Source organism: Talpa europaea (assembly GCF_964194135.1).
Source record: "Talpa europaea genome assembly, chromosome: 9".
NCBI classification, from domain to species: Eukaryota; Metazoa; Chordata; class Mammalia; order Eulipotyphla; family Talpidae; genus Talpa; species Talpa europaea.
In genome coordinates this window covers 82,499,536-82,517,047 of record NC_140076.1, presented here as the reverse complement: position 1 = coordinate 82,517,047, position 17,512 = coordinate 82,499,536, and the positions used below count along the sequence as shown (strand labels likewise).

Below are 17,512 nucleotides of genomic sequence, written 5' to 3'. Positions count from 1 at the left end.
GAAATCCTTTCTTCTCTATGCACATCAATTCTATAAAAAAATCTTTCACACTAAGTCTGCTTCCTTTGCCATTGTGAGTGCAGATGGCTGGACCTCTTAACTGTTTGGGGTCCCTGGATACCCCTCAGGTGTGTGCTATACTCAATGCATCTGTAATCAGAAATCAGATCCTATCATACCCTAGTCAAAGCCCTTCAATGTCTTCCCAATGCACTGAAGTCTAGATCCCTCAATATGACACACTATCCTCAATAATGTCACAGTTTTATAAGAGAGACACACATCCATATCATGATCCACACACATGGAATAATTATGGATGTATAGGGCAGATGAAGTGCACATATGTAAACCACACTCAGACCCAGTCTGTGACATGCATAACATACATACACCATACCTGACACGGAGACTACAGATATGTGTATATATATTTGTAGCTACGTGTCCATGATGGATGTGAAAAGCACAGGCTCTTTATACTAGACTGCACACTTTAAATTGGTGGCTTGTGCGATATGTGTGAAATATATTTCAACAAAGGCATTCTTAAAAAAAAAAAAAGCAAAATACAGATGTTACAGTTAAATGATCCAGGATGGGATTTCACTTCTGCCATTTGACTTGCTAATTAATCTTGGGGGAACATACTTTCTGTCAGTATCTCATATGTAAAACGAGTATAGTAGTGAAAGTTATCAAGAATTGACTTAACATACATAAAGAAATTCAAACAGTCACTCATATGGAGTGAGCAGGTGATAACTATTAACTCTTGTAAGTGTAGCCTCTCTCTTTTCAAGTCTAGCTCTCTGCCCCTTGGCCCCTACCTTCTTCTTTTTTTTTTTAAAGATGTATTTATTTATGCATACAAAAACTGGGGTGTAGGCCAGAGATCTAGGGGTGGTGATGCGAGGATTCACCAGAGACAGAGTGGGGAGCAGAACAGGTAGATCTATTGAAATACACTGTTGAGAGCAGCAGGCAAGACAGGAGAGGTCTGCTGTGCTTTGTGGGTCACCGCCCTGCCCGGTGATTGAATTCGTGCTGCAGTGGCTGCAGATACCTTCATAGTGCTGATGCTTAACTCCTTATACCACCAGGGAGGCCCCCTTGGCCCCTACCCTCTGACTTTGCTGGACTTTGCAAACTTTTCCTCAGAGAGCAGACTTGCCCATGGCCTTGCACACTCCAGGGAACACTCCCCTTACCCCCTCTGCCTGACTTACCCCACCTGGGCCTTCCAGTCTCAAGATCACTTCCTCTGAGAAGACTTCCCCCTACTTGCAACATTATGTTAAAATCTCCTCATTTTATATGTCTATGAAATCTTGTCTTCTTCATGATAAGATACATTCTTCCAAATACACTTTAAAAACATCTGTCTTTCTCCCTTGGCTGTGGTTTCCAGAAGGGCAGGGGCCCAGGATGCAGTTGGACTGTTCCAGCAAGCTCTCAACATTTGTTAACTGTTACTGAATTTCTTTTTCAGTGAGAACTACTAACATAATGGAGGGCCTAAATAATGCCAAGCACCTTCCTATACATGTCCCTGCCTTTCTTTTTGTAAAGTTCTTGTATCATAAATAACTTTGAATTGTCTGATTATACTTGACTTTTCTTTTTGGCTTATAACATCAAAATCTAATCCTGTACTCCCGTGGATTCCACTACACCCTACAGAGCTCGCTGTCCTGAGGAAGAAGTTTCTGGTAGAACTGCAGAGAGCTCCTTATCTCAGATTTTGGGAGAAGTAAGAATTGCTGTTTATTCTATGCTGAAAATGACAGTCTCTTCTTCAAAGATAAATCCGAATGTGTGGTCATTTGCTGGAAAAAACAAAGACAGCTCATCCCACGTCCTCCATTACCCAGAGTTGGGCTGCTGATCTCTGATTCTGCTGATCCTCTGCCTCGAAGGTAGCTGCCAACTCCCCCCATCTGCTCAGTCAACCCCACCCCATGCCTTACACAGTCCCTTATTTCTCCTCCAGGAAATTATTGGGCCACCTCTGCAGGCTTGTCAAGTCCTCCTGGCACACACTGCAGCCAAGTCCATCTTGTATTTATTGCTCCATTTTTTAGAACATGTTTTCACTGCTATCTAATACTTAACTGGCTCTGCGCTTTGCCACTCCTGTTAGACTGTGACCTGCTTGTGATCAAGGAGATCTCAGGTACTGTCCTCCATAGAACCTCAATGAGCGAGAGTTCCCAGTTGATGCTCAACAGCAAATAGTAGAAGGGATGACAATGATAGGATGATGGCGTCTGATGCCAGCACTGTTACCTAGGGACAGTCACCCCTCACTTGCCCAGAGGGGAACCAAGGCTTTCAGAGATGTAGAAACTTACTCAAAGCGGTCTCATGGAGCCAAAAGCAGAATCCAGGAGATGTGTCTGCACACCCTGCACCCATGGAAAAATCTGCAGTTCCTAAGAGAAACGTAGGCACTGGCTCCGACCCTGTGCTGTGAAGGGCTCTGCAGTGTCTCCTTTCTCTCTCTCCTCATGCCTTCTGTTTGATATACCTGTTCCACCTGACCTGCTGCTCCCAGGGGATATTGGCAGGGTACAAAGGGAGTGAAGGAAGAAGAGCAGGGCAGAGCAAAAAACAGAGAACAAAGTGGGAGGGGACACCTAAGCACTGAAGAAAGTATTTTTAGCACTTTGCTCCCACTCACATAAGTGGAATGAGACTCTAGTCCCTCCAATAATGGAGAATAAAGTTAATTTCCTTCTCTGTTCTGCACACTGAGACTCTCTTATTCACATTGTCATCTCATTAAATTCCTAGTGTCACTGTGGAATACCAACATTCCCCTTGGCCTCTGCTGGGAAGAAAAAAAAACCCTCAACTCAGGTGACTTTTGGTTGCATAAGAATGTTCGGCAGCAGTGAAAACAGTTAATGAGAAAGGAGACCATAGAGCTAGGCTGTGTGCGAAGCCTCTTGACATTGAAGATGGCCTGGCAGAAGTTCATGTCCTCATTTGAAAGGACAGTGCTCTTGGTAAGAACCGGCAGGAAGAAAATGACGATTAAGACAAACCAGCAGATGCTTCCAAGTGCATGAGCTGCAGCTTGATGGAGAAATTAAAAGTCACATCAGTTCCCCAAACAAAAATCCAGGAACGTATCCCTCCCTGGGTAAGTGCTGGCATGGGTTCCCTCCAAAGCAGCCAAATAGTGAGTGTAATCAACTCTTTAATCAAACTAGAAAGCTGACACATGTCCCCAGCTGCCTCTCCTCCTCCTATCCCTCAGTCCGGTCCATGCGCAGCCCAGGGAGACAGAGGCTCAGCGAGCAGGGAGGTCTCCTCGGGCAACACACTGGGACAGCTGGGGACGCTGCCACAGAACCGTGAATCCATTATGTTGCCATGAAATCACATCTCCTTCTTGCCAAAGGGAAATGAGTGTGGGGCTCAGCGAGCTCCTTTCCTCCTACATCAGGAATTAACCCTCAAGCTTGGGGGAGAAAGTGGCATCGGCAGCTCAGGGCGCTGGACTTGAAGGGCACCTGGGGGCATAGAGTCAGTGGCAGCAGCATTGCTTGGGCTTTGGATTTGTTGGGGACTTAGGAGAGTTGTGCTCCCACGAGCATTTCAGATGAACCCCATTACTATTTATCTATGGGAGAACTGTGCTTTTTCTCATTAAGTAGCTCTGGTTGATTAAGGTTGGGGTTGCTCATCTGAGACTCTTTTCATATTTGGTTTCCTCGCCTCATTATTTATGGGAAGTATATCCATATGATCTAATATATTACTCCTGCCTTCCTGTAAATAATAAACCAACTTTGGGATGAGGTGCCAAAGAAGAATTCTATAAGAGCAATCCTTGTAGCAGAGTTGAATCCCCACAAGATGGTCTCCTTTAGGGGTCACAGTGGCCAGAAGGGGCTCCTGGCAAGTTTGAGACTCATCTGTTTGTTACTTAAATATTCCTATGAGATGGGTAGGTTCCCCTCTCCAGAGATCAATGGGTGAATTACTCTGCTCTCTCTCCGTAAGAGGAACTCTGCTCTACTTCTGCATTGTCATTCATTGGTCATTCAGGGGTTATTGTCCTTGTGTAGGTGTGATTTGGTTGTGACTATCTAGAGGAAGCCAGCTTGATGTCTTCCCTCTGCTGCCATCTTGCTGGACTGTCCCTTCTGCTTCAGAGAGGGAGAAAAAGCAGAGAAAGAGAGGGAGACAACTAGAAAGGAAAGGGGAGCGGTGTTTACACACACTTGGCCATGATTTGAGTGTTATAGGCAATACCTTGTGGTTGGTAAGTTTGGCAGAACCCAGTTCCATACCATTCTCATCTTTGAGTTCCTTCTCACTGCCAGGGTGGGAGGTAGAGTAGATAAGAAAGAGCCTAAGAACAAGGGTGCAGCCCTTACCTTCTGCAGGTGCCCCCAGGAGGATGTCATGGCCTTAATAAAGCTACTCTGGGATTCATTCTGAGGAAGAAATGGGTTGGTTCTGGGGCTGGGTACTTTTTGGGCTCTCTATTTGAGGCTCCTCTATGTTCTTGTCCAGGGTCTCCTCCTAGATGATCTCCTCTTTAGACTCCATCTGCTCACTCTGTGGGAATGACACCGACTCCTCTGCTCAGCCAGGGGTTCAGCCATAAAACCCTCTGTGGGCATTTTTTTTTGCTGCTAATTCTCACCAGGCACTGGATTTGGATTCTTCCCTTAGAGAGGTTCTTGGGGAGCAAGACCCAGTGCGTCTGCAATTGAGCTCTTCATCCCGATTCTGAATCTGCTCTTGCTCCTATAAATTTATTCATGCTCAGCGAAATAAGCCAAAAAGAAAAAGAAAAATACCGGATGGTCTCACTCATAGCAGGAATCTAGAAAACTTAAATAAGGGACCAGGAAAATGAATAACTATAAGATAGTGAAAATCAAAATCAACAAAAAACTATGAACCAGAGACACTTTTAGGGGGGCGGGAGGGGAGGGATTGGGGTCAGAATGGGGGGGCTGCAATTGTATGGGGAATATAACAATAAAATTTATTTAAAAAAAAAAAAAAAAATAAATAAATTTCTGTTAATTACACCAAAACTGTGGGCCTCCCCGGTGGCGCAGTGGTTGAGCACTGGGTTGCGAAGCTGCCCGCAGCCTCTGCGGCGCCGGTTTGATCCCTGGCTGCTCCCTGGCCACCGAAGGAGGGTCCCACATGGCACGCAGACCTCTCCCGCCATGCCCGCTGCTCCCCTCAGCAGTGTACTTCGGTCCTTCTGCCTGCTCTGCTCCCCGCTCTGGCTCTGGTGAATTCTCTCACCCTCCCGCGCTTCTGACTGTGCCCAGTGCTTGTATAAATAAATAAAAATAAATCTTTAGAAAAAAAAATTACACCGAAACTGTGTGACTGACAAGGCACACAACATCAGAGACAACTAACTCGCTCCCTCTCCCACACACCTTGGTCCTCCACACAGTGTCATGTTTTGTTAGTTCTGTGTCAAGATGATCTTTCCCATCCATTCTCTCTCTGTATAACTTAGGGTGCACATAGAAAAGTCCTCCCTGCTCTTCTCCACATGATCAAGTTTGTTATAAAACAACCCAACATTCAAAGCCTTTCAATTCATTCTTGCAACAAGTATTACCGAGCACTTACTGTGTATCAGACTATTCTAGACTCTGAAAAAACTAAAGTTCCTGCAGCCATGAAGTTGCCATTCAAATGAAGACAGGATGAAAGCACACCCACGCCCATGTCATGTTATGGTAACTGTTGTGCAGAGGAATTAAACACAATAAAAGAACAAACCAGAAATTAGCAAAAGTTTTTTTTCTGTCAAGTGTCAAATAAAAGCTATTATAGGGTTTGTGGGTCTCACGATCTGTCTCAACCACACAATCCTGCCAACGATGTGTGAGAGCAGCCAGAGACCAAGCTCAAAAGCAGGGCTGTATTCTTATAAATTGTTATTGACAAAACCAGGCCACAGTTTGTTCCTGATTTGGCTCCACGTCATACTTTGCCAACTCTTGATGTAGACATTGACGGCAGGGGCACACTGTTCGTATAAGGCAGTCAAAAGAAGTGATATTTGAGTCATAAAAGTAGAGATCCTTTTGCCTATACTGGAAAGAGGATTCTACGCAGAGATAAGAGGAAGTCCAATGCTGTGGGGTGGAGCGGGATGAAGGCAGTGGAGGAGGCTGGGGCAGTGGAGCTGAACAAGCAAGACAGAGAGGACTTAGAAAGTTTCGTCCATTCCCAATCTTGGGGTGTCCTGTCCCTGTGTAGTGATGATGGTTTCCCAAGATGGAACCCTTGATTAGTATTGTTGTTTTTCTTCATCTGGCATCCCTCCCCTCTCCTGGAAACAATATCTCTATTTTCCTTTGGACAACTCCCCCTCAGTCTTGCTGGCAGCCATTGGCTGAGGAGGCTCCTCCAGTGGGAAAAACTGACCCAGCCTTGCTGTTTGTCATATGCCACCATCCTGGTCACAGTGACTCTTTTAGGGATGGACACATGGCCCAAGTGAGTCCAGTCAGTGCAAAACCCAAGACTTGCTGGATGTTTTGATATTTTAGGAAGGATACATTCTTCCTGCCCCACAGTAGCCTTGAAATCACAATATAAGACAAGAAAACAGAGCTGAGACATGATACTGGGGGCACATTATTTCAGCTACCCCACCTAATCTAGCCTGAAATCACTGCACTTTTCTGTCACTTGAGGCAAATATCCCCCATTTCTGGCTCTGAGTTGTATTCATATCATTTGCAACCAAGTGAGTCCCAACTGCTACTCCATTCACCCAGCAGGCGCTCTCCCTCGAGCTCCTGTTCCTGCCCACCGCACATTCAAGACATTAAATATGCCTTTGGGATTCCCTGGTGGCACAAGGTGTTAAGCACAGTACTGTGAAGCCATCTGCAGCCTCTGCAGCAAGAATTCAATCCCCGGCCAGGAAGTAGACCCACAGGGTGCAGCAGACCTCTCCTGTCCCACCTGCTGCCCCCCTCAGCAGTGTATTTCAGTAGATCTGCCTGTTCTGGCCCCCATTCTGTCTCTGGTAAGTCCTCTAGCCCCCTGCACCTCTGGCCTATACCCTAGTTCTTGTATGCATAAATATTTTTTTTTAAAAATAAACATGCCTTCATTTAAGGTACCACCCATCACCACTGGATTCTGTCATCTGTAGAATCATGTGGCTTGTTTTCAGCTTGGGCTCTTGGACATCTGCATGTGCATCTCATCTCTCTGAATTAACAGAAAGTAGGGGACAAGACATGACATTCACCCCTTTATCACCAAGGTGCCAGAAGCAATGACTAGAGGATATAACTGCATCCACATGAGACACACACACACACACACACACACAATCAATGAATGGACTCAACTAAGACCATCCCATTCTTTCAACCTAACAATTATCACTGCCTGTTACAGTAGAGAGTTTCATCAAAAACTAATTCAAAAAGCTAAATGTATCATCTGCTGTCCTAAAAAAAAAGTGCCAGTGCCACATTTAAATTTCTATAAATCTTATGCTAATTTAAATGGGTTTAGATTTAATTAAAAATGTTTTTCAATTGATAATAATGTAACCCAGATAATTAACATCAAGTGGCATCTAGAGGACATATTTAAAAACTAATCTAGAGTATAAATAGATGTAATTAACAATTAAAATAACACTTTATAATTATACTTTGTTTATAAATGCTATAATGTCCAATTCATTGTTCAGTGAAATTGGTCATTAATGAAAATCTGAATCACGTTTTCTTTGGTGTCTCCATGAAGATGCTTCTCAGAGGCCATGGGTCTCAGGGAGCCTCTACCATTGCTGCTTTTTAAAAAACATCCCAGTCCAGTATTTAATCACATTGTTCTGTTATTAGAGCTAAACTCTTACCACGTCTCATCTTGCACACTAATTTTACACCTGTTTGGTGATGAAATGGATGGATCTGACTACAAACCTCAGTTTTCTTGTGTCAGATCTGAATAAACATGTGTCATGTGGAAATCACAAGGATGGCAACGACAAGCATGCCTGTGTAGAGAGCAAGGCGTGGCACTGGCATGGAAACAAGACATTGAAACAAGGAGAAGGGGGCCCCTCCGGATCCTTAGGGAAGGGGCTTCAGAAAGGCGGGGAGCTGGGGGGAGGGTATGTTACTGCAGGTGATGAAGTGGAAGTGCTGGAGCGCCCTCCAGTGCAAGAGTCCAGGCAGGAGGGAATTTGGCATAGACCGTGAAAAGACAGTTCCAGGTCACCTGAAAAGAGCACATGTTGAAAGTCTATCTATGTGTGGGCTTTCCCACAGCCATTGTGGGAAGAGAAAAGTCAGGTGTGAGCCTTGGGAGAGTGCACACGTGCGCCCAGGTGTGACTCTATATCACCTGTAGGGGACAGCAGAGTTAGAGAAGGGAGCAGAGGGCATCAGTGGTGTGGGAGCACAGTGGAAAGAGCCCAAGAATCTGGAAGTCAAAGGGAGGGTGACTTCCCGTCAACTGGTGCCCAGCTCTGGCTCCCTCACATGGTGAGACTGACACACTGTGGAGCTTGGGCAGGTAAGACGCTATGCGCGGTCACAGCATGGGTGGAGCAGCCCAGGCAGCCAACACCTAACCTGACTGATTTTTTCGCATGTTTGTAGTCCTAGTTACTACTCTCACTTCCATCCTTTTACACCTGTGGAAATGAAAGCTTTGGGAGAAAAATAGACTTGGCTAGGTACTGAGACCCTACATGCTTGAGCAAGAACGCAGACCCAGGTACATGCGCCTCTATTAGGCAAGAGGAACCCAGATTCAAATCTCCCCAGAGCTTGTGCCATCTCACAACCCCAATGGACAAACTCCTCATTAAGCTGAAAATGAAATTGCCTAAGCTTCTCGTTCCACACCATATGGCTGAATCCCAGCTGACAGGAAGCTCATTTCTGCAACACACCAGGCTCTTTTCACTGAGGAGGTAGCTGAGAGATGTGTGCAGTGGGGTGGTCATTTCCTAATCTTTTTGGGATTGGTAGCATCAGTGGTATTTATTATGATGCTTCCCTCTTGCAATCTTACATAAAAAAATAAATGTTCCTAAGGATGGCAGGAGACAGATTTCATGCTAAATTTTCTAAGGGAAATATCACAAACCTAAGCAACAAAGGTGACAAAAGTATCCATATACCTCAAGTGACCAAAGTGCAATGATCGCCCAGCCCTCAGTCTATGCAATGGTAGGGCGAGTTGGGGAAAGTTCTTAAATGACCCAGCAGGGGTTTTTGTCCACTAAGACTAAGCCAAAGGGTTTGAACATTTAAAATGATCTGCGTCTTTCAAAGTCAGATTTTAAAGCATCAGGTGATTCATGAAATCCCAAGAAACTCACAGGAAAGGCTAACTTCCATTTGTAAAATATGATCTTGACCTGAAATCCCATCACTTTTTCCCTGGACAATTATTTTAGAGCTGGGATAGCAAAGTACTTTGTGGAACAGTACTAACTTGATTTTTTGTGTACTTTACCCCCAAACCTAGAGCTAATATAGAAATGCCATTTCTACAACTAAGTGAAAAACACTGGCAACATTTGGTAAAGGTCTTGGAAGAGACACATTTGCATGCATTTAGGTTAAGGTACAGGCCAGCATCAAAGATTTGAACATTGGTCCTATGACTTACTAGCCCTGGATCTTGGGCAAGCTTCTTTATCTTTTCCAGGTCTTGTTTTACTCATCTGACAATCAGCCCTACATGAACTAGGTGTGCTGGGTGCACTGGGGTGCACTGGGGTACACTGGGTGTACTAGAAAATCCTAGCCCAGGCTCATCTGCTATATGACTGCATCTACAAGTCCTAAGCCAATTTCTCTGAAAATCTCCTACGAACACACAGGGTTGCATAAAATTTCTGGATTTGATGGGTTTCCTGAAGACCAGGTGGACCAGCAGAAGCCACCCCCAACACAGCCATGGTTATTAGCACACTGCATGTTTGCTGAGTGCTGCCTCGTTGCACCATGCAGTTCTCCCAGCAACTAGGAGAGCTGGGCGTGACTGCACTGTCACAGAGGAGTGGGGGTGCTTACACAGCTGAAGTAACACACCAAAGGCATGTGAGGACAAATGAGACACTGGACTTCACCCTGTACTCTCAGCCATCTCCCCGACCCCAGCTCAGGTGTGTTTTTTTCCCAAGGAAAAAGAGAGGGTAGCATCTGTAGTCTGCCTACACAGGCTCCCCTGCCAGGTTTCCTGTAACTAAAGTTCTCTATTGTGGGATACCTGCTCTCCTTATTCTCTGGGAGATTGTCTTGGTACCCAGAGTTCCTGCTTGTCAGCTAGGTGTAGGGTCATCCAGGGAACTTAGCACCAAGGACAGAAGTGCTGGTTAGTGGAACATACTGGGAAACCAATTGGCAGATATTAGAATTTAGAGATAACAGGCTTCAATTAGCAGGAACAATGGAGCCCCCCAGGCAATAGCCCCTGGTCACTCTACCCTAGTTTACATCCCCAATAACTGCTCCCCTTCCCCCAAGATGCCACCCTGTGAGGCAACACTCTAGGAGGCTTCACTACTAGCTCTTTTCCATAGAAGTCAAGGTCTTTTGAATGTGCTAAAGGGAATCACTGTCCTAAAACTGAAAAGTGGCTGTGGTTATCCACAAGAGGGTTGATGATGTGGGGGGATAGGACCAGCAGAACTAGCAGTGAGGAAGTTAGATGTGAGTGTACGTTATATGAAAGAGAGAGAGAGAGAGAGAGAGAGAGAAAGAGAGAGAGAGAGGAGAGGGGGAGAGGAGAGAGGAGAGGGAGAAAGTAAAGTGAAAAGAGGGGAAGGGAAAAACTTGATGATCAGAAAGAAGATAGTAATGAGAAGAAATAAGATGCAAAATGAAGCTAATAATACAGAGAACAAAGAATAAATTCAGGTAAATAATTGTTATAATAATAAGATAATAACAGCTAATAGGGAACACTTGCTATTTTTTAATCCAACTTACTAACCCCTGTAATAGATTGCACCATTTTATATTTCCAGAAAACTCTGAAGGTAGATACTTCTATTACCCCATTTTATGGGGAACAATTATCAGCACAGAGGTTAGATAACTCGCTCAAGGTCACAGAGCTAGGAAAGGACAGGGATGGGATTAAAATCATAGGGGACTAGTTCTTGAACACTTTACCATTATATTTAATGACTGAGGGAGTGAGAGGAGGAAATGCAGTTTTCTTACTGACAGTAGTAGTAGCAGCATCAGTCCTAATGGCTGCAGGGTAGTATTTTGTAGTAGGCACTGTGATAAGCCCAGACGCCATCATCTCCTTTAACCCTGGGGACAACCTGACATGGCAGATGTTCTTAGCCCCACTGAACAGAAAAGGAAAGTGGCTCAGCAATGCCCCGAGCCTGCCCACATTCCACAGCCAGCAGCTGACAGCAGGAGTGAGATCGGCTCCTCCACCAGGACACTGAAGCCACCAACTTAGACCATTTCCTTGTAAATTGCAGAAGACTCAGTTGCATGTGCAAATTCAATGATTCCATAGTGGAGCCATGGACATTTGGGCCAGTGTGTCTGCAAAGTTGTTCTCAGACCTACCTGCCAGAGCTACTAACTCGGTAGGTCATGGCTGGATGCATGGGCTCGCACTGTTCAGCAGTTTCCGAGGTTCTTAATTTGCACATTTCTGACTTGCATTATGCACACATGTTTGAGTGTTTTTAGTAACACTGCAGGTCTGTGAGGACAAGACACTTCTAGAATATTCAAGGCATGACTGCACATTCCCACCCAAAGTTCAGTGTTGGCAGATGTGCCTCGAAGAGTTTATGACCTGAGAAAAGTTCTCCAGGAGATTAGGCTTTGGGGTGAGGGCTCAAGTACCTAGTTTTAAGAGAATCCAGGTGACTGAACAAAATCACTCTCTGAGACACCATTTCACTTTCCCTCTGAAATATATACCATTGCATCAAACCAAGGAAATGATGAAAATTTCCTTACCTAGAACTCTTAATCTCTCAGCTCCTACTACGACTTCATTGTTATCTGCAGAGAAGAGCAGTTTTCCAGAAACAGTTTTCACCTCAAACTTTTTGCCATAAGCTTCAACAGCTTTTGGACCTAGAAAGGGAGAGAAGGGGAGAGGAGCGATGCACATGAGCCTCAGTGCATTCAGTTACAAAGAGTTTTTTTTTGTAGACATGAAGCATACGCATCTGACAAGACACATTGGGCTTCAACATAAGTGGGCTGGTTCTCAGAAGCTAACTGTGAACATCAGCTTCGTGACTTCAGCCACAGCTTGTCAATTACTTTTAATCATAGACTCTTGGGCTATAATTTTAAAGGCCATCATGTCCTTCTTCCAAACTAATGCTTGAATGAAATTCCCTGCAGCTAACCAGCGAATTACTGTCAAATAGTTGTAGACGTTGGCTGGAAAGTAAGAAGGTATAGAAGACTCCATTATCTTGGACTAGAGACATCACTGTCTGAAGGGGCATCTTTAAATTCTTCTGAAATCTGTCTCACTCACCACCCTGGACCCAGGCTGCATTGACATCAGACAATTCTATTCCCTCAGTACATAGATCATTTTCTAGCAGAGAAGGCTATATCTGTTGCAATTAATTACTGTGGGAGCTACTAACTCTTTTATACTAGAATTTCATTTAATTAAAAAAATACATTTAAAGTGTTTATCGTAGGACAACAGATATTACTCTTGACATCTTGACGGTAGGGTTATGCTCTTCTCTATCAGGTGCCCTGATTTCATAGCATTTATCTGCAGGTGGGGACAGATATAAATGGAAACATTTATTAATAAATAAAAGAGAAGATCATAGAGGGTTTTAGGTACTATGGAAAAAGTAACAGTGATGATGGTATTAGTATTATTTTACAAAACAAATAAGGAGACAGTTCAGGCTCGATGAATACCTGAAGGTCAGGTGGCTCTCCAAAACTGGGCTGGAGAAGTATATCAGAACCACTGCAGGTGTCATCATCCTAACTGAACCTAGCTCAGATCAACAGGAGTTTATCTTTTTGTCTAGAAACCCCTACAGAAAAGAATTTGAGGGGGGGATCCAGAATCTTCTGGTTTCTATAATTGTCCCCCAAATTTGGACATAGCATTTCACTCTCCTTTTGGTTACTTTTGAAGACACTGACACTTAATTAGTAACAGTGGTGAAAGGGCCCTCTACAACTCTGGCTAAGACCACTGGGGACAGAGGCAGCTCAACTCACAGGGTCTGCTATTCACCAATATGATGGGGAGCATACACCCCAGAGAACCGTGGAACAGCAAGGGGAGAAGAAAGGACCTATGAAAAGATTTGGTTAGGTTAGTTGGAGCAGGGATTAAAGAAGAAAGACTCTGCTCTAGATTAGATGCTGTCAGCAAATGGGTACAATTTTATGATGGGCATCTTGATAAATCTCATCCAGAAGCAGGGAAGGCCAAAGATATGCCAAAACTATAATGGACAAAGAGACAGTGTCACCCATAGCAGCCAGGATAGAGGGTACTTGACTATGTTGTGTGGTATGGATATTATCAGCATTTTTGTCTAATCTTTTTTTTTTTAAAGATTTATTTTTATACAAGAATCGGGGTATAGGCCAGAGATGGAGGGAGAGAGAGGATTCACCAGAGACAGAGTGGGGAACAGAATAGGCAGACTGACTGAATACACTGCTGAGGGGAGCAGCAGGCAAGACAGGAGAGGTCTGTTGCGCCATGTGGGTTTCTTCCTGGCCAGCTGGGAATCGAACTCATGCCTTAGTGGCTGCGGATTGCTTCATAGGTTGCATCTTAACCCCTGCGCCACCAGGGAGGCCCATTTTTGTCTATTCTTTTTTGTTTTGTCTTGATTCTTCATGGCCACCAAGTGGCCTTTCTGGTGTTGATGTCTATGATTTGATTTAGGTTCAAATAGAACTCCAAGTCTTGCTGAAAGGGCCAGACCAGCCCATGGATACCCAGGCCAGCTGTCCTCTTCGTCAAGACCATCAATCAGACAAAGAACCTCAAGACTAGAATCAGGTGCTAGCTTTCTCATTTTCTGGCCATGTGACTTTGGGTGACTCCTGTGATCTTCCTGAACATCACTTTTGGCATCTGTAACATTGCACCACCAAAAGGCAGCATGCTTGTAGGGACTGCATGGAATCTCTTTCATTTGTGGAGAACCATCATATTACAAGAAGAAGGGCTTCTGGTCCATGAACGTGAGTTGTTTTTCTTCTGCCAGTAGCTGGTGTTCTTTAATTGCTTTCACTAATGGTTTGTGGTGTTCATTGCACAAACCTTGTATTTCTTAAGCTAAGCTTCTTGGCAAATAGTTTATTGTTTGGATACTTTGTAAATGTACTTTCTTGCTTTCATTATCAGATTTTTCATTGCTAGTATGTATAGACACAGAATCGACCTTTTTGTATTGATCTTGCATCCTGTAACCTAGATGACTACACTTATTAGTTCCAGTAGTCCATCCGAATAGTCTTTCTGATTTCTCATACCCTTGGTCATGTCACTTGCAAGTGAAGAGAGTTTGACTTCATCTCCTCCATCCAGTCTATTTACCTCATAGAAAGGTGCAAAACATCATATTATCCTGTGTGTATATGAAGAGCTTTGTAGGCAAAGGTTGTGATACATAGGGGGTTGCCCGTGGGAGGGCCATCAGCACTGTGATCTATGGCCGCAACATCACAGGCTCTTGGTGCCCTGGCTGATTCACATAATCATGTCCATTTGGCAGACCTGATCTGGTGCCAGGACACTAGCCCTTTGACCAAAAGAAGGCCCATGGGGAGGCTCTTTAAAAGTGGAGATTGAAATAGCAGACACAGCACAGGACTCTCCAATGGTGGGAGACCCAGATGTTACCACCTATGACCATTGTCTAGCTGAGAACAAATGACAGCAAGGACAAGTGCTCTCAAGGGCAGCAGGTAAGCCCACGGCAGATTAGGTGAGCGCTCAGAATCTTTCCAGAGAAGGAACGGGGCTTTTGGTTTAGAATGGAAAAAGGGGCTGCAGCCAATAGATCAGGAACAACTAGGAGATGAGTGTTATGAGGATAAGGAGAAGAAAGCTGGAGAAAAGGGCCAGATAAAGTTCTTGAAAGAAGTGACAGGACAAATGAGTATTTAGGACTAGATTGTTTTGACAGGCTAAGATGGTTTGGGGTCTTCTTGCTGGCAAAAAACCTTCAGGAAAATGTTGCTTGTGAAAGCTTTGGGGCTGTTACTTTTTTTCTACAGGAGAGGCTGGGGGTTGGGAAGTAAAGAAGTACAAATGAATGAATAAATGAATGTTCTCATGATGGACATAGGGTGAGCACAGAATGCCACGCCTGAAACCCAGATTTGTGGTTGGATGGGGGACTTTGCCTACATGGACCTGGGCAGCCACCAGACATGACCTCTTTGGAGTGTAGAGCACCAACATTGTGTTAACAGAACTGATCCTGGACTCACAAGTGTACCGTGAGCCAGACAAGACACTGAAGAGGTTGCAGCAACCAGAGCACAGGACACAATTAAGTTATCTTGCATTTCAGCTTCCCAGCATGAACAATAGGATTTACCAAGAGCTGGGCCCATTTGGGGATAAAGAGCTCAGTAATGGAACTTTTAGCCAAACCCCATGGAGCAGATGCTGGCTCAATGATGCAGATGCCTTGTCCCTTTGTTGATTTCACCTGGGCTGCAAACCTCCTAGGACATGGTTGAAATCTTTTACAAAATGACTCAAGAAGGAAATGCAAATGGGGACTGCTTAGGAGGGCCCTCCTGAACCCAATGTTACTTTTTGGGATGGACAAAAATCATTTTTTGTAACTGAAACTAATCTCCAGTTAATCCCCCTCTGTGTATGGTAGTCTGTGTGAGAAGTACCCCCTTAATTGATGCTCTAACTAGGGAGCAGAACTGGGTCCCATTAACATGCAGTTGCAGTCACCCAGTTAAAGCCACAATCATGGATATGGGAACTCATAAGACCCAGAAGCCACCCAACCTTACTTCTTCCCCCATCTCCCCTGATTCTGGGACCCTTCCCCTAAGCTGGTAAGATGGCTGAGAAGATTCCCCTGAATCTTCCTCCTTGTGGATCAGAGGGATCCCTATCTGTATCCCCTACTGAGATGGCAGCAATCAGTTACTTTATGGGTCAGGTGTTCTTTCATGGCCTGGGCTGGGAACCTTGCTCTCATTTAAACCATTGTGTCAGGTGAAAAAATCACCTGAATTGTCAAGGTTGGCACTTCTTCTGGGCTCCTGAGTCACAGGCAGGCAGAAGAACTGTGGAATCCTAGGGTGGTTTATAAATCTGGTACAGGGTGAGAGGAGGGGGTGCTTTAGGAGAAGCACATCATCATGCCTAACAGTCTCGAGATACCGTGTCCTGGCTCTGCTCCCCATGCAGGTATACATGTGAAAGGAAACCTGAAGTGCTAGGGGTGAGTGTATATGCACTTAGATTACTATTTTGAAAACACCTACTGATAAGCTTTAGATTATCTTGGGAGGCTCCTGCTGGTACTGGTGTGGGTGGTGGTAAGGCTAGAAAGGATTCTTGTCTATGAAATTTTTGTTTTAAAGATTTATTTATGTATGCATACGAGAACTCGGGTACAGGCCCGAGGTGCTGGGGGTGAGAGGATTCACCAGAGACAGAGTGGGGAACGGAAAGGCAGACTGACTAAAATACACTGCTGAGGGGAGCAGGTGAGACAGGAGAGGTCTGCTGCGCCATGTGGGTAGCTCCCTGGCTGGGACTGCGGATAGCTTCATAGGTTGCTTCTTAACCCCTTACACCACTGAGGGAGGCCCTTGCCTATGAAATTTTAATACAGTTCTCTTCTGAGTTAGGGCTAGAGGACACAGCTCCAGAGAGGACCTCCCTGGGCAGGGAGACACAAAGACAAGACAGCCTGGAGGGAGGCAGAGAGGAGAGGACATAGAAAGGGGAGGAGGGGAGAGAATGGGGAAATGGGGAGATAAGGGAGTAGGAGGAAGAAGAGCAGCTGAGGGCCAGAGAGAGAAGGGGAGGGGAGAGAGGGAAAGAGAAGAGCGAGGCAGAGCCCAGGGAGGGGGCTCCTAGGGACTCTTGCTGAATAATAGTCCTCTGGGCAGTTCCAGCTTTATCAAAACAAAATCTCTCAAGTAAACCAAGTCTCCCACTGCAGATAAATGGCAAATGATCAACAGGCTAAATAAGTTCCTTCTGAGTGCAGGAATCTAGGAGCTAGAGGTTGGATTGATTTCCCTCCTGGAGGCAATTTTGCACAGGCCGCTTAAATCATTGCTTACTGAAGCTGTTTATTTAATTATTTAGCAATGTGACTGCCGGCCAGATGTTATATAAGCCAGGCCGACAAGCCGATTGCGCTGGAACAGCATGTTTATGGTTATGGGCTGCCAGACAGTATTTCTTCCACCCCCACTCCCACCTAGGGTGGCCTGGCACCCACCTGCAGTGAATCTCCAGACACCCAGGTGCAGGGCCCTGA

At 45.0% G+C, this 17,512-nt stretch overlaps 1 protein-coding gene across 1 annotated transcript in view; it reads right to left on the bottom strand.

Moving 5' to 3' along the window:
- Positions 1 to 17,512, bottom strand: part of SGCD (sarcoglycan delta) — a gene marked incomplete at both ends in the record, with an annotated part of 352,865 nt that overhangs the window by 115,076 nt on the left and 220,277 nt on the right. The window contains one exon of the mRNA XM_084243828.1: positions 11,985 to 12,104. Coding sequence (XP_084099954.1) covers positions 11,985 to 12,104 — 120 coding nt within the window. The remainder of the gene's footprint in view (positions 1 to 11,984; positions 12,105 to 17,512) is intronic.